Source organism: Physella acuta, unplaced genomic scaffold, assembly GCF_028476545.2.
Source record: "Physella acuta isolate Inbredline_101_S28 unplaced genomic scaffold, ASM2847654v3 ptg001899l, whole genome shotgun sequence".
Lineage (NCBI taxonomy): Eukaryota > Metazoa > Mollusca > Gastropoda > Physidae > Physella > Physella acuta.
In genome coordinates, this window is record NW_026733404.1 from 1,712 (window position 1) to 23,704 (window position 21,993).

The 21,993-nt window shown below is 34.8% G+C and overlaps 1 protein-coding gene across 4 annotated transcripts; it reads left to right on the forward strand.

Annotated features, from left to right (window-relative positions):
- The first annotated feature begins 589 nt into the window (after positions 1–589).
- LOC131931141 (GRIP and coiled-coil domain-containing protein 2) lies at positions 590–21,928 on the forward strand. 4 transcript variants are annotated; one of them, XM_059287841.1, is made up of 29 exons: positions 590–654; positions 3,302–3,367; positions 3,560–3,644; positions 4,049–4,146; positions 4,263–4,367; positions 4,583–4,666; positions 5,309–5,413; positions 5,538–7,610; positions 7,981–10,146; positions 10,457–10,573; positions 11,056–11,199; positions 11,676–11,864; positions 12,178–12,285; positions 12,545–12,670; positions 12,946–13,108; positions 13,755–13,855; positions 14,235–14,312; positions 14,422–14,601; positions 15,108–15,187; positions 15,554–15,607; positions 15,809–15,931; positions 16,464–16,566; positions 16,985–17,200; positions 17,314–17,346; positions 17,446–17,521; positions 17,865–17,953; positions 18,130–18,273; positions 19,745–19,853; positions 20,217–21,928. In XM_059287841.1, the coding sequence occupies exons 2-29, from the start codon at positions 3,308–3,310 to the stop codon at positions 20,291–20,293; spliced, it is 7,086 nt and encodes a 2,361-aa protein (XP_059143824.1). In that variant the 5' UTR covers positions 590–654; positions 3,302–3,307; the 3' UTR covers positions 20,294–21,928. The 4 variants fall into 4 exon arrangements, with proteins under 4 accessions (XP_059143824.1, XP_059143823.1, XP_059143826.1 ...); XM_059287840.1 differs by having other exon boundaries at positions 596–765; XM_059287842.1 differs by lacking the exon at positions 590–654 and adding an exon at positions 2,273–2,297.
- Positions 21,929–21,993: the final 65 nt, after the last annotated feature.

A 21,993-nucleotide genomic window follows, 5' to 3' on the forward strand; every position in this document is an offset into this window, starting at 1 on the left:
CGACCGCCTAGTTCGCCTTATAGATAGGGTAGCGCCGGCCATGGGCCTAGTTCTAGACTTTATGTTATTTTAAATATAAATATTTCTTCACTGCACAATAGACGTGTTCCACCCAGAGTTTCTTCCAGGCATTTCTTCGGGGGGGGGGAGATTTTTCACCGCCCCCCCCCCCCCGAACGAAATGAAATTTATATAATTTATATAGAAAATATATACTTTTAACAGTGTCCGCCCCCCCCCCCCCCCAAAGAAAGTCTACCGCCCCCCCCCCCCGAAAATTTCAAGTGCCCCCCCCCCCCCCGGAGAAAAAAGTCTGGAAGAAACACTGGTTCCACCCCCCCCCCCACCCCCACCCCCCTCTCCATTGCGAGCGCCTCTGATTGGTTTACTTGCTTGTGTATTATTTCTATAGGTCAAGTACTCGGACAATCAATTAGATTTACAATGTTTACAATATTAGTCAACGAAATAAAATGCATGGGATTGATCATTGATTGTTACAATTTTTATCTAAAATAATTTCGGTTAAATTACTGTAAAATCTAGATCTAGTTTTGCAAAAATAGTTGAAGTCAATAAAAAAATTGAACTTCCGGAGACACGCTGTAAACAAACCGAAAGAAGCCTACAAAATGAATTTAAAAGAATAAATTTTTACTTAACATTTTTTATTATAGATCTATCTAGATCAAGATCTATATTACATTATTTACACCCCATGGCCCATGCGTATTAATTAGGCTAATAGAATCTAGATCTAGCATAGTAAGCCCTAATAATACTTGTAACTATTTTTTGTATTTTAGTATTTTTTAGGGGTGTGGGGAAATTGCGAGACGCGAAAAGCGAAATGGCGAGGCGGGAAAATGCGAGAAGGGCACGAAAACGGTCGGTCACGTGACTTTTTTGTCTCGCATTTTACCACAAGCCGATACTTACGCTGGGTGTTGTTGAAATGCGAAGATTTCTGCGAAAAATTTACCGCACCCGATTTTCAGTGGTATTTAGTCCAGACTTCAAAGACGTTTCGTTTAGATTGTTAAAACTTCCGATTTTTCCGTCGCTAGACATACTGATGATTTGTCAACTCCCCCCATCTTTTGTGTTGACTTAGAATACCACCTTGTTCGAAACCGACGGAAATACCGCCGCCGATAGATCAACTTCTGTCTTTTGTGTGGAACGCCGAGGCCGCCTGATTTACCTTCTTTGAAGATCGCAGTGCCCGGATCCGCTGCCGCCGCAAACATATTTTCTATTGTTGCATAGAAATTTTGTATTATAGCCGCCGCCTACGATTTTTTCTAGCTTTTTTTTTACCATATAAATCTAAGCACAAGGAAATGCCTACATCATTTGGATACAACAAAATAAAGTGACGTCACCGATATTATCAGTTGCTCGTGCTATATCGTAAGCTATGAGCCTACTTCAAATATTTTTAAAACCAAGTTGAACTTATCTGAATTTTTTTGGTTTTGGTGGTGGTATTTTGGGTCTTCCATAAATGACGTCACACTCGTAAAGGGGGGGGGGGGTCTGTAATTTTATGACGATGTGTGATGAGGGGGAGGAGGGGGGGGGTAGATGTGAAGTCACACTATAAAAAAGCAATGTTAGAAAAAGAATTTTAGACGTTTTTTTCGCGTTTTAGAAAACTGTTTTAATACATTGTAATAGGAATTGATTAAAATACTCTATTTTGACCGAAATTAGACAAGATTTTGGGAAAATATCGATGTTTTAAAAAAACTCAACTGCTGGTGACAACAATGAGCAAGACATTGCCAAAATTAAGAAATGATAAAAAATACAAATTATAAAAAACGGAAAACAGATGTTGAGCGTGCGGATGATGATGATGAGAACATGGGTGCCAGTGTTGTTTGTGGGATGAACGAGGAGGTCAACTGTGATGAGAATGTGAAATGTTGTGAATGTGGATCGGAAGAAGTAGCAAAAGAAAAATGTATATATGGGAGTCTAATGAACTGGGTTGGGTGTACTATGTGTGAAAGCTCGTGTTAAAGGGTATGGCTAAATGCTTGTTTATTTTAAAACAAAAAAAAATAATTTAAATAAATAAAGATGGAAAAAAAAGGAAAAAACTTTTTTCGCAAAAAGTGTCTCGCTATTTACCCTTAATTCCGCAGGTATGTCTCGCATTACCTTCTCGCATTTTCCCGCCTCACCATTTCGCTTTTCGCGTCTCGCAATTTCCCCACTGAGATTAAAGTTTAATCATTAAACTAAAACAGTCACAGAAGTGTCACGGATTTGTGTCACATAAAAATTCGGTAGGCCTAACTAATTACCGACTAATCTATCTAATACTATCTATAGTTTTAGGTACGTAAAATTGGTACGTTTAATAAAGTAGGGCCTATATATTGTGATATAACTGTGTCAAATATAACGAAGTGACTACTCGGAAGATTTTTCTCCCCAACGTCTCCACTTAGTCGGCAAAAGATAGCTAGTGCTAGAATGAGGGTTAGGGGTAGGGTTAGGGATAGTATACACCATTGCATGGTAAATTAAAAGCAATGTCTAAATATATCAATAGGAGGCTATAGGCCAGAAATTAACTTTAAAAACAGCTGTGCTTGAGAGCCAGATTAAGATTTGCTATAAAAACAGCTGCCATCTGTAAATCAGAGTGGTTTCCCCTGAATCTCTAAATTAATATAACAAAAAAAAAAAAACAACTTAAGGTGGCTGTTAAAGTAAATGAGCTTGGTTGCATCTGATGAAAACATCGCTAACCGTTTCTTAATGTTGAAAAGTTTTAATTAGGCATTTCGACTTCCGCTGTTTTGATTCGGTACAACCACATCCGGACTTTTTCATCTTACTTGTTGAAATTCGCCATTTTTTAACATCGAAGAATAAAATGTATTCGATATGAATATTTGAGTTGTATTTTATCTTTTATACATACTAATAAATGAAGTAACTCCCGTTTTACATTGTTTGATACCGAAAGCGATCAACTATAATAGCAAATATTTGTCAAAATGCCGATGCTACTGAGCTGGCGTATCGAAAACTAAATTTCAGATATAAATAATCATTTAAATTACATGACAATAGGACTAAATAACATGCCAACCATTTGGATAAATAGAAATGTCGTGCGTAATTTCATAATGGCGGCCGCGTTACAATATATTAATAAAAAGTTTGCGCATACGATGTTTTTAATAGCTGTTTGTTTTTAAATGGACTGTTACAATAAAATGGGCTTTGAAATAAAAATACTGTATATCTAAATTATTAGCATTGATATAATTGTATACAGATAGAAATGGCTGATGATAAAGAATCTTGCTTGTCCCCATCTGGTACAGCTACACCAAAGGGAAAGGTAGTTATCTCTCTTTATAGTAAATTTTATATTCATGTATGCATCAGTCAATGTTAGCTATATTTGTTGTATTTTTTGCGAATCAAATGTTTTTGTAATAAGGGCGTGAAAAATATCTTTGTATAAGATGAATTAGTTTGCTTTACCAATTTTTTTAATAATTGATAATGTAGTATTTGTTTTTATGCATAGCTTGAGTCACTGCCAAAAGAAGATTTAGTCAAGTTTGTAAAAAGGCAAACATTGCTGCTACAAAAAGAAAAGGCAAAATGCTCTGGTATGCTGATACCTTTGAATCGTCTTTTAAAACATTGTAATATTTATAGTTTGGTTATTTACATGCTAATTGCTATTTTTTTTTATGTTGTCCGCAAATGTTTTCATGATAAAAAAATTATTGGTTTTTAATTTTTTTTTAAAATAATTCTAGTTGAAGGATTATATTTTAGGCCTGCATTAAATTTGCACTGTAATCAGCTTTAATTATATTTATTTATATTTATATTTATATATATATAAATTTATATATTTTATATATTTTAATTTAATTTATATATTTATATTTATATATATATTTATATTATATTTATTTATTTATTATATTATAATTGAATTATAATCCATTTATAGTAATACTTTTTAAAATGTGAATAAAAATTGAGCACAAGAATATTTTTCTAGAACTAGAACTTAAAATAAAAAGTCTTGAAAAGAGTAAAGAGAAAGAACACAATGATGGTGCTGGAGATGGTAAAACAGAGACCACGTCAAGAATCAAAGTAGGTGTACGTTTGTAATTTGTTAAATATCTTTACGTTTATAAAAAAAAAAGATTTTTTTGCCAAAACATAACTTTCTTTAAACCTTAAAACTAATTTTTATGTTTAAACCACAGGAACTGGAAGAACAAGTCCAAGAGCTGATGACAGAAAAGGAGGAAGCTGTTGCTGCCTATAATGCTGTGCAGGTTAATCAAGAATCATCAGCCGAACAGATGAAGGTAAAATTAGCAGTTAATAATAATTGTTCGAGTGAATTTGACAAGTGTATGATAATTCTTGAGGTCCTATGCTACACAAGAAGTAACGAGGACAAAGTGTTTATTTTGTTAATTACAATACATTTAACAGCTTGCAGTAACTAAAACTTATGATAGATTTTTTCCGAAACAGTGTTACACTTCTGGATTGTATTTGAAATATTTTATGCCAACAGAGGCTGGAGGACCTGTACCAAGAGAAGCAACAGGAGTGGGAGGCAGAGTGCCAGAAGCTACTTACATTGGAGAAAAAGAATAAGGTATTTCATGTCAAGTGTGGTACATTCATTGAAGACTTAGGAGGGTTGTCAAGGAAAAGCATCATTCAATTGTGCTGGTAACTTATAGAATCTATATTAACATGCAGGTGATGCAAAACTTAACAGAAACTAAACCATTAATGAATACATGGTGATAAGCTGATAAAGATGGGGTGGCGTGGCCTAGTGGTAGAGAGCTAGACTGCTAACCCAAGAGTCTCGAGTTTAAATCCAGGTTCAAACCATTGAACGTCACTGAGTCCACCCAGCTCTAATGAGTACCTAACTCACATTAGGAAAAAAAAGGCGGCTGGACATAGTGCTGACCACGCTATCTCTTCATATGGGGAGGTCTCTGAGGCAGATGAACTCTACTTCATCTGCCCCATGTGTCTTGGGCATGAATGGGAAATGATGATGATGAAGCTGATAAAGAAATTAATTTGTTTTAAAAGGTGTTTTTCTATTAATCTTTTGCTTAAAATGAATTTTTCTGAATCATCTTATTGAAAGAACTGGAAATATGATATTTTAATCTAGAAAAGCTTTCAGTAGTTCAGTATTTAACTGTTCGTCATTTAAGTTTATACTGATTTAGTTTCAAGTGCCTTTGGAATTTTTTTAAACAACTATTAACATTAGGCTTTACTGGAGGAAATAGAGTGCTTAAAGATGAAAGATGAGACCTTGACCTCAACACTGCAGTGCCTTCAACAAGAACAGACAACTCTGATTGAAAACAACAAGGTAAACTCCCTTTAGTTTTTTTAAGAAATATTTTGTGATCTGTTTTTAAAAAAGAAAATGTAATTAGTGGTTTGTAAATATTTTTTTTAGATTTTGCTAATGGTTTTTTTTTCATACATTGTAGATTCTTATTGCTGAAAAATCTACCTTGCAAATGAAGCTGGAGGATCTAGAGGAAGAATCATTGTCTTGGAAGTCTGAAAAAGAATCCCTGGTGGCCAAGCTGTCATCATCCAGTGATGATAACAAAACAATGGGCGAACTTGAACAGCTAAATCTGGAGCTAAAAACAAAGCTTGAGGCGGCCTTGAATGCCAGCACAGAGAAAGAAGACGCTTTGGAGAGATTATCCTCCGACTCCTCCCAAAGGAAGGAACAGATAGAACTACTGCAGGTGGAGATATGCAGGCTTCAGAATGTTGCTGCTGAGAAGGAGGATCTGTGTTGCCAGTTGAAAGATGCCCAGATGCTGGTGGATGAGCTGACAGCTAAATTAGAGAATTCAGATCTGGAGTTGGAGGAGATGAAAAAGAAAGTAGAATTTTTACAACAGAACGAAGAGGTAATGAAAACAGAATCCCAGGATATACAGCTTCAGTTGAAAGGTGAGCTGGAAAAATTGAGAAAAGAAAATGATGAGCTGATGGTTTCAAGTCAACAAATTAAATCAGAGTTTGAAAATTTCTCAAGTGATAAGTCTAAGTTTGAAGAGATTCAAGGCAGACTTGAAACTGAAATAGAAAAACTGACACAGAATCTCCAAGATGTGACATCTGAAAATAAAAATTTGGTTGAAAAATTAGCAAACTTTTCTGGCAACAGTGAGCAGAATAATTTAGATATTTTAGAACAAAAGGTGGCATTGATTTCTAAGCTAGAGAAAGATCTAGCAGAGACTAGATCTAAGCTGTCTGACTATGAAGCCAGTCTTGGCGATGAATTCAGCATTGATGTGATACAGAACCTTCAGCAGGAGCTGGCTGATGCCAGAATGAAAATATCTGAGCTGGAGTCTGCTGCAGATGAGGGTCACAGCTGTGAGGACAGCAGGTCACAAGCAGCCCAATCCCAACAAGGTGGGTGGTCAGATCTACCTGACATAGCCGAGGAGCCAGAAACAGAACCGCAGCAAAAAGGGGGCAGAAATTTCAGGAACGACAACTCTCAAGCGAACGAAAACAGTGAGGGTCAGTATGTGTACACTGAGAGAATTGAAAAGTTCATCCGTGTGTCGAGTCATGTGTCAGAGGCAGAGGGATACGATAAAGATTCTTCTCGAGTTGATACCCTCAAAGCCAAATTGCTGGAACTGGAGAAAGAAAAGAGCGCCTTAAAGTTGACCGTTGAACAGCTGCAGATGCAAAGAGAGTTGAACGCAAGCAAGGAAGAAAGCTCAGAGAGTCAGAAATTCCAAGAAGTTATTGACAACCTGCAGGTTCAAAGACAACACCTGGAAGAGAAGCTGGTGATACTAGGAGATAAACATGAAACTGTGACTTTTGAACTCGAAGAGCTCTACGCTGAGAAAGACAGTTTAAAATCTGAAGTGGAATCCTTACAGCGCCAACTCCAAGAGTGGGAGAACATGATGACCATGCTGAAGGAAGAGAAGGACAGCCTGGCTCAAGAGCTGGAGGAGTCTGTGAACAAAGACAGCTCCCTAAGGAAGGAGCTGGAGTTCCTGCTGTCTTCCCTGAACGAGGCCATTACTGAAAGAGACACCTTGCAGGACGAGGTGTTCAAGCTGTCCCAGCATGAGGACTCAGCACAGGGGGACGTCAAGGAAATGAAGTCCATGATTCAAGATATCATAGCTGAGAGGAACAGTCTACTGGCTGAGCTGGATTCTGTTCTCACTGCCAAAACAGATTTAACCATAGCCATGGAGGGCTTGAAGAGAGAAGCTGAGGAGATGAGGGTTCAGAAAGAGGACATTGAAAGAGAGAAGGAGTCCTTGTTGGTCAGGCTTCACCTGGCGGAGGATAAGGACCTGAGCATGCATGAGGACTTTGAAGCCCAGCTCCAGAGATCAACAGAGATGGAGACAGCTGCTCAAGGGCTGCAGCAGGAGGTGGAGGGTCTCAGGGCAGAGCTGGAATCTCTCAGACAGGCTGCGGAGGCGGCTGAAAGAAAGAAAACAGATGCGGAGAGTCATGCAGAAGAAAGGAGCAACTACAGCAAGGAGTTAGAGAACCAGGTGAGAGAAGTGTTTAAAAGTATTTTAAAATCATTGCTTTTTCTTTATGGAAATTTCAAAATATTATAGGTACTAATTTTGTAACAGCTTTAAATCATTGGTATTAAGTTTTTATAAATTACATAGATTTTAAAAATTATTTGTATTAAATTACTCGGATATTGTACATTTCTTGATTTTTACAATTATTGATTATTGTGTTTATAACTTTAATTAATTTTTAAAAAAATTCTATTAGTTTTTAAATGTTGTTAATGAATGGAAATTGTTTGGCTATGTTTTCTTTCTCACCTTAAATACATTATAAACAGTTAAAAAAAAGACATCGTCTTCATGTAATATTTGTTCCTCTTCTTGCCTCATTTTTTAGATTTTAGAATTAACCAACACTCTGACAGAGTCAAAGAAACGCTATGAAGTTCTGAAAGAGCAGTTTGACGAGGCCACGTCTAACAATGCTGACACAGCCAAATACTGCCAGCAAATTGAGGAGCTGGAAATCAATAAAGCTGTGATGGAGAGGCAGCTAAAAGGGGAGGTAACTGTAAAACAAGAACTGGAAAAAGAAAAACTAGAATTAGAAACTCAGCTGTCTTCTGCTACTCAGGAAGTTAATGAACTTAAAATAAAATTGGAAGAAGCACACTTAGAAAAACAAGAATTGGAAAAAGTGGCCAACGAAACTATGTCAAAGCTCAACATACTGGAGCAGGATATAGCAACCTTAAAGGCAAACCTTGAAGAAACTGAAAAAGAAAAGTCTGACGTTATAAAAGAATTGGAGATTTATAAAGAAAAAGTTACAGTGAGTGAAAGTTTAGTGCACAAAGTGGAAGAGGAGCTGACGGATGCCAGACAGCAGGTAGCACAGCTGCATGAAGAGATTGCAAATTTCAAATCTGGTGACTGCGAAACTTTGAATTTAATAGCAGAGAAAACAGAAAGCCTGAATTCCTGCCTAAGTGAGAAAGATGGGCTAGCTAAATCTGTGGATGATTTGAACCTAAAGTGCAGTGCTTTAGAGGCTGAAATTACAGAGCTGAGGAGTTCAAATGAGTTGCTAGTCTCAGAAAACCAAACGCTGTTGTTAAGTGCTGAAGAGCTGCAGAAAGAAGTGGGTGATTACAAGGTCAAGGTGTCTTCATTAGAACAGGAAGGGATGCAGCTTAAGGAGTTAAATTCATCATCAGAGTCATCTTGCACTGAATTGTTGCAGAAAAAACAGGAAGAAATGTCAAGCATGGCAGCATCTTTATCAGCCCTGGAGTCTGAATTGGATCAAGAAAAGGAGAAGTCACGTGACTTGGAGCAGAAGTCAAGTGAAATGAGCAGAAGATGTGCAGAAGTGGAAGCAAAGCTTGACCAAGCTACCCAAGAGAAGGAAGACTTAAATGTGAACATAACAAACCATTTGTCTCATATCTCTCAGCTAGAGCTTGAGTTAGCTGAAGCACAGCAGACGTTATCAGAATCTCAGAAAGAGGCTGAAGCATTGGCTTTGGAAAAACAAGACCTTGAAAAGAGGTCAGAGTTGAATGAGAATGAAATCAAAGAATTAACAGAGAGAGTTGAGGCACAAGACAAGGAGTTGAGTAGTATGAAGGGAGACATGGATTCTCTGAGAGAGGAGAAAGAAAGGCTGCTGGAGAGATTGGAGGAGGTGAAGAACAACTTGGGGCCTGCTGCTGACCAGGTTGTAGAGATGGAGAAGAGAGTGGCAGAGATGAAAGGGAAATGTCTTGAGTTACAGGATAGGTTTGATAGGATGCTTGCTGAAAAAGATGCAGAAATTGTTTCATTAAAAAGTGTGGTTGAAGTTTTGGAAAAGTCAAAGAATGACCTGAATGTGTTGATTGATGAGCAGAACAAGGTCAAGGATGAGTTAGAAAACAAGATGGATTCTGTCATACAAGAAAAGTTGGGACTTGAGCAGAAGATAACCCAGGTGGAGGAGAAGCTACAACTTGTACAGGAGAAGCTACAGAAGTCAGAGGAAGAGAGGGGTGAAGAGAGGAGACAGAAACAAGAGTTAGCTGCCCTGCTGGAAGAGGTCAAGGTTGAGCTGAATAAAAACTCCAACCACAACAGTGAACACATAGAGCAGCTGGCAGAGCTAAGATGTAAGTTGTCAGAAACTGAAGCCAGAGCTCAAAATCTGCAGGCTCAAATTGAATGTATCTGTGTAGAAAGGGAGGAACTTCAAACTCAAATTAAAGTCTTAGAGGGAGCAAAAGCAACTTTAGAATCAAGTTTAGCTGAGGTAACAGATGAAGCTCAAAGTTTGAAAGGAAGCTTAGAATGTGTGACAAATGAGAAAGAAACTTTGTCGTCAAAGTTGACATCTGTGATAGATGAGAGAGAGCAGGAGTTGGCGAGGCTGAGGGAGGAGGTGGACATGTACAAGAGATCAGCGGAGGAGTCAGCTGAGAGCCTAAATAACTCACGGCAAGAATGTGAACAGCTGAGGGTCAGGCTTGCTGTTGAGGGCCAGGAAACCAGGGACAAGGAAGAAGAAAATCTACAGAAAACTAACGAGGTTGGTAGATTAGCTGTTTAAGTTGATACATTAGCTGTTTAAGTACAAATGTAATTATGGAATGAAATAAATTTTTTAAATGTATGTAAAAAAAAAGTGTAAATTATGTCTTGAGCTATGACTTTAAAATTATAAGTCATTTTATTTTCACAGTAAACCATGTTAGGAATTCTAGACTAGAATTAGACATTTGTTGTTATAGAAAAGTATGTTGGGTGTTCTTAACTAGAACTAAACTTTTTTTTAAGAGTCATGTTTTGCAAAATTTAAGTGAACGATGCTAGATATATTAAAAAATTTCTTTCTCAAGGATTTGAACAACGTTACATCACTGACCAAACAGCTGAAAGAGAAAGAAGAAATCAACAACAAGCTCAAACAGCTGGCTATTAAAGCAAAGAAAGAGTTGGGGGAGAAACAAGCTAAGGTATGTTAGATATTCTTATTTAGATCTAGATAACTATTTATACAGCACACACTCACTATTACTATTTTATAAAATCCTAGTCAAACCAAAAGGGCTATGACTAGACCGAAGGCTTCAAGTGAGGTCCAAAAATGTATTTAGTGAAGCCAAAAAGAGATTTAGTGAGGCCAAAAAGGGATTTTGTGAGACCAAAGTGGGATTTAGTGAGGCCAAAAGAAAATTTAGTGAGGCCAAAAAGATATTGTAAAAAGGCTATTATTTTATGGGTTAAAAAAAAACAACTTTTTAGTTTCTCTTGATTTCTCTGCAATCATCCTCAAGGAGTGAGGGTACACTTGATCTTCATTGTCCTATACAGTTGAAATGAGTTTACCTGTGTATGGGTAGCCACTTACTGCATGTTTAAAATTTGATTGTATTACAGAAGTATTAAAGCCAAACTCTTTTGTGTAGTAGATTAAAGGTAAAATATTTGTTTACAGTTGGACTCTGTGACAAAAGAATTGAAACAACTGGCCAAATCAAAAGAAGAACTGGAAGCTTTGAACGAGGCTCTGCGCAAACAGTCAGGCGACTCGTCTGATTTGCTCTCTCAGCAGTTGAAAAACTTGCAGGAAAACTATAAGGTCAGTTGAATGATGTTGTAGGAATATTATAAGGTCAGTTGAATGATGTCATAAAAAAATTATATGCTCTGTTGAATGATATTACATTAAAAAATTATATGGTCTGTTGAATGATATTACATTAAAAAATTATATGGTCTGTTGAATGATATTACATAAAAATTATAAGGTCATTTGAATGATGTAGGAATATTATAAGTTCATTTGAATGATGTTGTAGGAATATTGTAAGGTCAGTTCAATGATGTTGTAGAAAATTATAAGGTCAATTGTATGATGTTTTTAAAAATGTTATAAGGTCAATTGAATGATTTGGCTTAATAGTTATAAGATCAATTGAATAATATTGTAGGATAATTATATTTATAATGTCAGTTGAATAACATTGTATGATAATTATGAGGTCAGTTGAATGATGCTGCATGTTGATAATGTGGCATACCTTAATCTCGAACAGCTTAACTTTATCCCCCCAGCAACTCCAAGCAAGTTTTGACCAAGCCCAGGATGAGGCTGACCATGAGAGGAAAGCCCTGAAGACTGCCCAGAGAGACACAGAGCAGCTGATCCTCCAGCTGACTGAGGCTAAAGGTCAAGTCATCTCCATTAAAGAAGAGAGGGACCAATGCTTCAAACAAACTGAAGGACTTAAAGTGGAGATCAAAGTAACTTTTTAAACACTATCAGCAGCCTCAATACTTGTTAATAATTTTTACCAACCAGTGAATAAAAACTGACTATTAGGAAGGAATGGGTTTAATTATATAAATACTTCTTCAATTGTTTAAAGTTTTTATCACAATTAAGCGTTACTGCCAGTCTTCTAACATACTTTGGTTGAATATTTAATATTTATTGCTGTGATTACCTGTGTAAAGAAAATCTTTATTTAATTTGTACACATTTTACAGAAAATAATTGATTTACCTTCATAAAAATATTTTGTGTTTAATTTGTCATCATATTGTTATTGTCCAGAGCAGGGACAGCATGATTGAGGAAATGAAAACCAAGCTACGAGCCACCGAAGCAGAGCTGGGGGTGTTGAGGATCCAGGTGGAAGAGGTCAACAAAGAAAGACAAAGGGTTGGAAACATTTTTATTTTTTTATCTGTTATTGTCACCACAGTTAGTCATTAGTTAATTCTTTGTTGTGGGGTGGGTTATGATTTTACAAAAATCCCTCCAATTATAATTTTGATCTAAAATTTAGCGCCAGTAAAACACAAGTGAAAATGATTTTTAGTTATCTGTTAACTGTTTGTACAAGGGCTTGTTTTGTACTCAGTACACAGGCCCAATGTGTAGGTAGATGACTGTGTAAATAACTTGTTCACTCTTTCAGTCTGAGCAGAAGGTTTCAGAGTCTGAGTCAAAATTGAAAGCAATGGAAGAGAACTACAAAGGTCAGATCTTAAAACTGGAGACTAGTGTGAAGGATTACCAGGACCAGTTGACCACAGCAAGACAGGTCAGGCAGTCTCATTTGTAGAGCACAATTATTCATTCCATTTTATTACACTGCAAATTATAAATTATAAGTTTTCTAGCCAGTTCAGTATCCATGTCTCAAAATTTGAAAGCTTGCTCTGTGTTATTATTAAATAAGATCAAATATTTAAAATCAGATCAATTTATTTCCTTTATTTTCCATTATATTATGAAACAAGTTGTATTCTTTGTTTAGTCAATGAAACAAATAGTCTCCCTTGTTTATTTAATGAACCTGTTATCTCCCCTGTTCAGTCCATGAAACAGAACAGCATGCTGGATCTGGAGATGGCAGACTATGAGCGTACAATTGCTACACTCCATGGTCAAGTTGAAGAGCGAGACCGTAGAGTGGACGACCTGAAATCTGAAATTGACAAACTGGAACAGAGGATAACTCTCATGCAAACTCAGATAGGTTTGTCAGTTGTCTTTTATCTTGGTTAAATTTGCTCAACTTAAGAAAACAAAAATGCCCTTGCGCACTTTTTTGTGCACAGTTTTCCATTACACATCTTTCTGGTCAGCTTATAAACATTTTTCCTGGCCCGCTACTTTTGTGCTAAACATTTTTTCCTGGCCCGCTATTTTTCGTGCTAAACATTTTTTCCTGGCCCGCTATTTTTATGCTGAACATTTTTTCCTGGCCCACTATTTTTCGTGCTAAAATTCATTTGCTGTTGGTTCCACTTGTGCCTACAAGAGTTAAAAACATTAATTATATAATTTATAGAAATTGATTGTGATACAACTGCTGATGATATATTTAGAAACATAATATTAGACAATGATTTTATCTAATTTATACATATTTTAAAAAGCTACCCCTTTGAACCTGATGGTCAAAAAGTCCGGTAAAGTAGAACCCATCTATTTACAACGGCTGCAACACATTTTGAAATGGTGTATTCAGTTCCCAGCCTGACCTAAGTCAGGTACCCATTAGAGCTGGGTGAACAACAAAATAACATCGTGTACAATGTGGAGTGGGGAACATCGTTTGATGCACATGGTGGCTTGACCACACAGTGTAGACACTAAGAAACCTGTTGTTGTTTTTTTAGCTACTTCAGATGAGCAGAAGCTGCAAGCTGAGGACAGAGCTAACAAACTCAAGTCACTGCTGGTCAAAACAAAGAAAGAACTAGCAGACGCTAGAAACATGGTATTCATTTTTAAAACTTCTCTATCAATTTGTTCATGATTTTTAAAATTATATTTTGGTGTTTGTTTTTATTTTTAAACCTTCTCTATCAATTTGTTCATAATTTTTAAAATTATATTTTAATTTCTGTTTTTATTTTTAAACCTTTTGCCAATTTGTTCATAATTTTAAAAAATATATTTTCGTGTTTTTGATTTTTAAACCTTTTGGCAATTTTTTCATAATTTTAAAAATTATATTTTGGTGATTTTAATTTTTAAACCTTTCGGCAATTTGTTCATAATTTTTAAAATTATATTTTGGTGTTTTTAAACTACTTGTTATTTATTGCAATTATTTTTTTAAAAATTATCTTTACATTTTCTCCCTATCTTTAAAGGAAACTGTTCAGAGATCATCTGATGCCCATTTGCGTGGTCAGTTAGAAAATACTAGTCAACAAATAGAAGAGTTAAAGGTAAAATTATCTTCAATTATATTGATTACTAGAGTACAAAATATACAATAATTTAACTCTAATGACATAAATGCATATAAACAATACATCTAAGATTTTTTTATCTTAGGTACAAGTGTCAGAAATTACAGCAGAGAACCAGAAACTTCAGGACAAAATCAGATCTCTGAATGACAGTAGTCAACGCACTATAAAATCATTGGAGGCTAAAGTGGAGTCACTGACTAATGAGCTTGATGTAACCAAGACTGAACTACATGAGATTCAGGCCGATTATGACAACTATAAGGTTAGTCTGAAGTGGTTTACCCTAACTTCTACAAATTGCAATTAGACAACTATCCTTATGCTTACAGATTGACTTTTATAAAACCTCAATAAAAAGAAAAAAGTATTTAAATATCTTAAGTACAATATCTATACAAATTTCTCTGCCATTTACAATTATATTAAATTCTTTAAATTTTGTAAAAAAAAAATTCTAGGACCAAAACCTTGTTTATTTTAATTCTGTGGGAAATCGTGTAGCTTATTAAAATGACATTAAAATAGTTTTTTTTATAAGTAAATTTTTTTTTAAAATCTTGATTTGAATCAGATTTATAGATGCTCTCTTATGAAAGGTTCTTTTTATTTGAGATATTACAATACATCAGTTTTTTGCCCAATATGCTGCATTTGCCAATACTAAGTTTTAAGTTTTCTTAAAATATAGATTTTTATGTTAGGACTTAAATGTTATTGTTTCAATAAAAAACGAAGTCTCAAAAAGCTTCCTCTTATAATCTGTAACAGGTTCGAGCCCATAGTGTACTAAGACAGCAGAAAACCAAGACCTCAGCTGATTATGTCTCAGAGCCTGACAAACATGAAAGGTAACTCAGACCTGTTATTTCTCACTCTTATTGCCCACATTACCTTCCCTTCTAAAAACTATCCCTCTTCCCCTTGAAGGCTTAATTTCTCTCCCTTTGAAAGCTGAATTTCTCTCCCTTTGAAGACTACATTTCTTTCTTTATAGTCCACATTTCTTTCTTTTATGTCATAATTTTGTATTAAAGTAAAAAATTAACAAGTTTTTCAAATTTATTCTACTTTAGGTTTTTATTTTTCTGCTATTTCTGTGGAAGCATCAGCTTTGGTGCAAATAATCCTCAGTTATTTTAGCCTTTTTCTTTTTATTCTGAATGTTGCATGAAGTATTTTTGACAAAAATGCTGTATTCCATTTTGTTTTAACAGAGAAAGATTTGAAAGTGCCATTGACCAACTGAAGACCAAGCTCCAGGAGACACAGTAAGTAATTAAAAATTCCTTTGATCAGGTCTGCTGAATAATTATCTTGAATAGAAAAAAAAGGTATAATTAAAGACATATTCAAAGTAGATTGTTCATTAAATTAGATACTGATATATACAATATGTGTATGCGTAGACTACTTTTGTTTTTAAACTATGTTATATTTGTGTACTAAATAAACTCCTGTTTTGCTTGCAGTGACAAACTTGTAAATTCCAGAAAAGAAGGGGAACAACTGCAGGAAGAACATGACAATCTTGTACAAAGACACACCAAACTGCTCAGTGACATGGAAGAAAAAGAGACAACATTCAAACGCAGGTGAAGTATTTTTTTAAATATATACAGCAACCCTGCTAACTTGTGACAGACCCCAGTTCAAAGTGATTTTCCAAAGATTGCACATATTGCGGCTAAAGGCTTCTGTTAACTCTTTTAGAACAAAACAGGATGTGTCCCAATGAAAGAGTCAGCAGGATCAACTGTACCAATATAAATGATTGAATATGATTTAAAGCACAATTTAGATAGCAAGCCCTTATTTATATCTAATTTAAATATTTATCTAGTTGATTTCTTTAAAGTTTAACATCAGAGTTGAACTTGTAGACAAAGTTAGACATGTTTTATACCTAAACTTTTTGTCTGAGATATTTTACAGATATAGATAGTCATTCTCTAATCCTATTTATATTGTAGAAATATAATGTAAATGATGATAGGTATAATATTTTCATGTGGTAAAATATAATTCTCCCATTTATAATTGGTAAAATGTCACAGGAGTAAATTTAATTCTCCTAATTACAGATGGGAAATGTTACAGAAGTAAATTTAATTCTCCTAATTACAGGTGGGAATTGTTACAGAAAGAAAAAGCCGAAGCTCTGTCAGAACTCCAGGAAAAAATTGCCAGCCTGGAAACTCAGAAATCTTTTCAAGCCCAGAAATACAAGGTAGTGCGTCATTTTAAAGGAATTGGTTTTAACTGTCAGCTACAGGGTAGTGCTTAGCAAAATAAAGGTTGGCAGCAAACTATGACATTAATTTACTGCTCATCAGAAGGATTAAATAGTGCTTATTTTAAGAAAATAACATGTTAATTAGTTTCCATTTTTGACGTAATATCTTTTATTTAGCAAAGTAATCAAAACTAACTACTTAAAGTACCAGAAGACTGATGGTATTGTGTGTTTACAAATTTACATTTACACACATATAAATAATGTTCTAGCATTTGTTAATAATTTGTTGAATTTTCAAGTTAGATTAACATTTGTCTTTTAACTTTATCACAAATTGTTATGAAAAACATGTTTTTCCTATATTAGAGCTGTTTGTTAACTTGTAAATATTTTTCTTTCTATTTCTAAGGAACAAATCGTCAAGCTGAAAGAGGATCACATGGATGCATTGGATGTATTACAGAAACAACTGGATTCTTCAGAAATGGATAACATTCGTCTCCAGCGTGAAATTCAAACTTTGCAGAGATCTGCCAGAGGAAGAGACGAATCAGCAGAGCACACGTCACCGCATGAGTTCTATCCAATCACAGCACACCCTGTTGAGGAAAGACAGGAAGGGGAGGTAATTCTTTTTTTTGTATGTGATAGAAGAAGCTGATCCATCAAGATAATTTGGTAGTTAAAATATTCTAACCATAGATGTTTACACTGAGATGCTATATACATTTATTTCAGGGTTCAGAAGTGGTGGACTTGGAGCCATTAAAGGTAGGGGATTTATTTTGTTGATTGCTACATATGCCACATAAAACTTTTTTTCCGTTACCAATAAAATTATTTTTTTTTTTTTAATTTTCAATCCACCAGACTGCTAAAGCAAACCATCCAGTTCCTTCCTTGACGTTTGAACAGCTCATATCTACACCAATGGATGAGTTGCCAGGTAAAACTTTGTACAATCATATTAACCCTTTTTAACCCATATGACCACCCAAAGCAACATTTATATCAGGGTTCTGTTAGTTTTATTGCCAAACAAGACAAAAATATTGTTAATGTTAATTTGGTAGCCCATTCTATATTGAAGATTCCATTAGCAAATGTTGTACTTGATACAATCTTTGCTTTGACTTGAATTATTTAATTTATAAAAATAAAACATTCTTAGTTACATCTTAACCCAATAGAAATTGCTCTCAGTTCTGTTTTTCTTATAATCTGATGTAATTTTGCTTAAGATACAATACGAGGCCAATAATGCCATAAGACTTTGATATTTATTTTAGGAATCAAATCTCCTACACCAAGCATTGATGAAGACACTTTAAAATTTAACCTTGTGACCTCTCAAAAAAGGATTGATCATCTCACAGAGGTACACTCAACACTTCACATTGTATTATAATATAAAAGTTGTCTACTCATAAGAATTGTATGTCTTCATTTTCACATCCATCCTTCCAATTCAGCTAAAATCTGCTATAAAAGAAAACGTATTTCTACACATAAAATTGTCAGAATTTATAGTCAGATACACTCTATTGTTTTCAGTTGCTGAATGAAAGTGAAGAGTCCGTCTCAAGGTTGACAGAGCAGGCCAGGCTACTGAAGGAAGAAATCAGAAGGCTAGAGAGGAACACAGAGAGGGAGAGGGAGCTGCAGAACATGGAGTACCTCAAAAATATTTTCCTGCAGGTAATCAGCTGTTTGTCTCATGTCCGACTGATCTCTGACTTAAATATAAAGAGCTGCATTTTTTTTTCAAACTTGTTTTGTCATTTTGCTAAGTTAACTGGCATTTAGATGGCATGGCCGGTTCATTTATATACTTAAATGGAAAATCCTGATATAAATCTACATTTTTTGTTTTGTAGAACGTCCTTGTGTTCAACTGGTTCTCATGGTTACATAGCTTCATTTGGGGGTATTTAAGGCAGCTGGGTATTGTTGGCCAGGTGTGCTAGACCTTACTCCAAATAGAACAAATATCTGATTGGACCATCAAGTGTGTGCATCTAACATGAGCACTTCATTGGTTCACATAGCATTATTGCATCAAGTTTATATGTAAAAGTGAAAGATACTTGAATAACGACACCAACCATTTTTTTTATTGTCATCTTTGTATGATCTAGTTTGTGTCCAAAAGTTGGGGAACAAAGACAACAGCTTATACCTGCGCTGGTCACTATGTTAAAACTTTTTATTGTTGTCCTGTTTGATCTAGTTAATGTGTCCAAAAGTTGGAGAACAAAGACAACAGCTTATACCTGTGCTGGTCACTATGTTAAAACTTTTTATTGTTGTCCTGTTTGATCTAGTTTATGTGTCCAAAACTTGGGGAACAAAGACAACAGCTTATACCTGTGCTGGTCACTATGTTAAAACTTTTTATTGTTGTCCTGTTTGATCTAGTTTATGTGTCCAAAAGTTGGGGAACAAAGACAACAGCTTATACCTGTGCTGGTCACTATGTTAAAACTTTTTATTGTTGTCCTGTTTGATCTAGTTTATGTGTCCAAAAGTTGGGGAACAAAGACAACAGCTTATACCTGTGCTGGTCACTATGTTAAAACTTTTTATTGTTGTCCTGTTTGATCTAGTTTATGTGTCCAAAAGTTGGGGAACAAAGACAACAGCTTATACCTGTGCTGGTCACTATGTTAAAACTTTTTATTGTTGTCCTGTTTGATCTAGTTTATGTGTCCAAAAGTTGGGGAACAAAGACAACAGCTTATACCTGTGCTGGTCACTATGTTAAAACTTTTGACTGTTGTCCTGTTTGATCTAGTTTATGTGTCCAAAAGTTGGGGAACAAAGACAACAGCTTATACCTGTGCTGGTCACTATGTTAAAACTTTTTATTGTTGTCCTGTTTGATCTAGTTTATGTGTCCAAAAGTTGGGGAACAAAGACAACAGCTTATACCTGTGCTGGTCACTATGTTAAAACTTTTTATTGTTGTCCTGTTTGATCTAGTTATGTGTCCAAAAGTTGGGGAACAAAGACAACAGCTTATACCTGTGCTGGTCACTATGTTAAAACTTTTTATTGTTGTCCTGTTTGATCTAGTTTATGTGTCCAAAAGTTGGGGATCAAAGACAACAGCTTATACCTGTGCTGGTCACTATGTTAAAACTTTTTATTGTTGTCCTGTTTGATCTAGTTTATGTGTCCAAAAGTTGGGGAACAAAGACAACAGCTTATACCTGTGCTGGTCACTATGTTGAAGCTCAGCCCTGATGAGAAGGCTAGGATAACAGCTGTAGCTCAAGGTTTGCTTACAAGTTTTTTGTGTGTTTAATCCTCACAAGATTTTTGACAATTTAAAAAAAAATTTAATCAAAATAAAATGTTTAATTTTTAAAAATTAATCTCTTTTTAAAAAAAGTTAAATTAAAAAAAAATTCTGTTCAAAGTTACTACTTTTATCAATTGTATGGCAATAAAGAAAAACATCTAGGCTTTTTGGTCTGTCACTATTTCTATTAGAGTCAGGACTAGAGTAAGTGGTACCAGTAAATAAATTTGCTATGGCGCACCCTGCTAGCTATCATAGAATTACCACTACTCAAGTTAATATTGCATACATTCTATAACAGCAAATTGGTAATCTCCATTTGAAATCTTTACACCAGGTGATGACAACACAGGCCAGCAAGCTTCACAAGGAGGCTGGGGCGCATATTTACACAGGTGGTCTAGTCTAACATAGGTCTGGACTAGCCTGACGGAAGTTTCTAATCATCATCCATTGTGTACAGCTAGGGTTTTCCAAGGGGACCAAGCAGCTGTTAAACTTCAGGGAATAGAAATATCTGTCTCCGATAGATGCACAGATATAAACTTCTGTGATTGGTAGATTTACAGAGGTTCTCAAAGTTTGAACCAGTTGTCATTGTTAAAAAATATTTTGATAATGTGGACTCAAGAGGTTCCAAACTTTAAAAATAATCTAGTTTGACAAGTTGTGAAACTTTATGTTGCCTTAAGTGGGATCTAGAGAAAGCTGCTTCTTGTTTTTATTTGACATTTTGTTCAGACTTTTGCCTGTATTGTTACTTTTTTATTGGGGCTTTTCACCAGATTTAGCAAATGTTTTTTTATGATGCTTCATTCCAATCAGTTATAATTATTTTCACTCTATTTGCATTAAAATCTAAGTGTAATTCATATTGAATACTGTTTTATCATGATGTATGGTGTAGTTTGATTCTTTAAAGATTTTTCTTATGCTGCCAGTATAAATTTGACATGTAAATAAGTGTTCTAATATTACTCAAATGTATGAGCTTCTGTCCTTTGGTGAGCAAGCGATTCCTGCTGAAGGACCCAACTTAGGGGACAACTGCCCAATAAAACACCAGTTGACTTTTTTGTTTTAAATTCTCATCTCAGCTGGTTTTTGTATATTGAATATATATTGCATCCTGGGTTAACTAAATTGATTCAGAATGGTGCTGTTTCCATAAATGTATATTTTAGGATAATCAAAGGTTAATAATATAAATGTGACAGATATAACTAGATTTTATAGTACAAGTTTTATAATAGTTTTTTTTTATAATTGATAAGTACAGATGTGACAAAAGGTTTTTGCCGTGAATGGATTTGTCAACATGACAATCTCACTTAAATTATTTATTCATGTCTTTCAATCTAGTTTCAGTGTTTTTTATGCTTAGCTTGCTCTCTATCCTTGGATGTGTGAAGACTACTATTAGTCATCTGTATCCTTGTATGTTGTAAAATAAGTTATCCACATCTTTGGATGTGTAAAAGTCTATTTAATTATGTTTAGATGCGTGAAGATTAGCCATCCTTTATCCTTATCTTTACTCATCTAATTAGCCATCTGAATCAGGTTAATATTTTGTGTGGGATTTTTGAAGTCTTGGTGCTGTATGTTATTTTTTTTTTTTTTACATTTTCCATTATTTAAAATGTTTTTCCCCTTTGAGGAAAATTGCAAATGTTCATATTGCGAGGCCCAAAACAACACCCCAATATTGGGTTAATATGTATAGTATGAAAAGGTAGTAATTGTTGAAAAATTCTTTTAGGTAAATATGCTGCTTTTTAAAAACATTTATACATGATTTTGTAAATTAATATTTTTTTAAATAAATGTAATGAGCTAAAATTGAAAGTTAACTTTTATTCAAACTGTAAATATGACCTGTTCGTTTGATGCAATTTTTGTTAATTTTGAGACAATTTTTTTCTAGATAATAAAATACATAATTAGATGAAGTTTCAAAGCCCTGGATCATGTTTTGTATGCTGTGATAATGCTTCATCATAAGTGGGTCCAAATATTTTTATAATAAAGGTTGAAAAACAAATCTTTTATGTAATGAGCATTTGTCATTTTTAACTTGAAGTCAAAGCAATTTATTGTGGAATTTTTACATG

Coding starts and splice junctions, on each gene's coding strand:
- LOC131931141 (XM_059287841.1), top strand. CDS start 3,308: ATGGCTGATGATAAAGAATCTTGCTTGTCCCCATCTGGTACAGCTACA. Junction 15,932..16,463: donor GAGACAACATTCAAACGCAG/GTGAAGTATTTT, acceptor TCCTAATTACAG/GTGGGAATTGTTACAGAAAG. Junction 18,274..19,744: donor TCAAAAATATTTTCCTGCAG/GTAATCAGCTGT, acceptor TGTTTGATCTAG/TTTATGTGTCCAAAAGTTGG.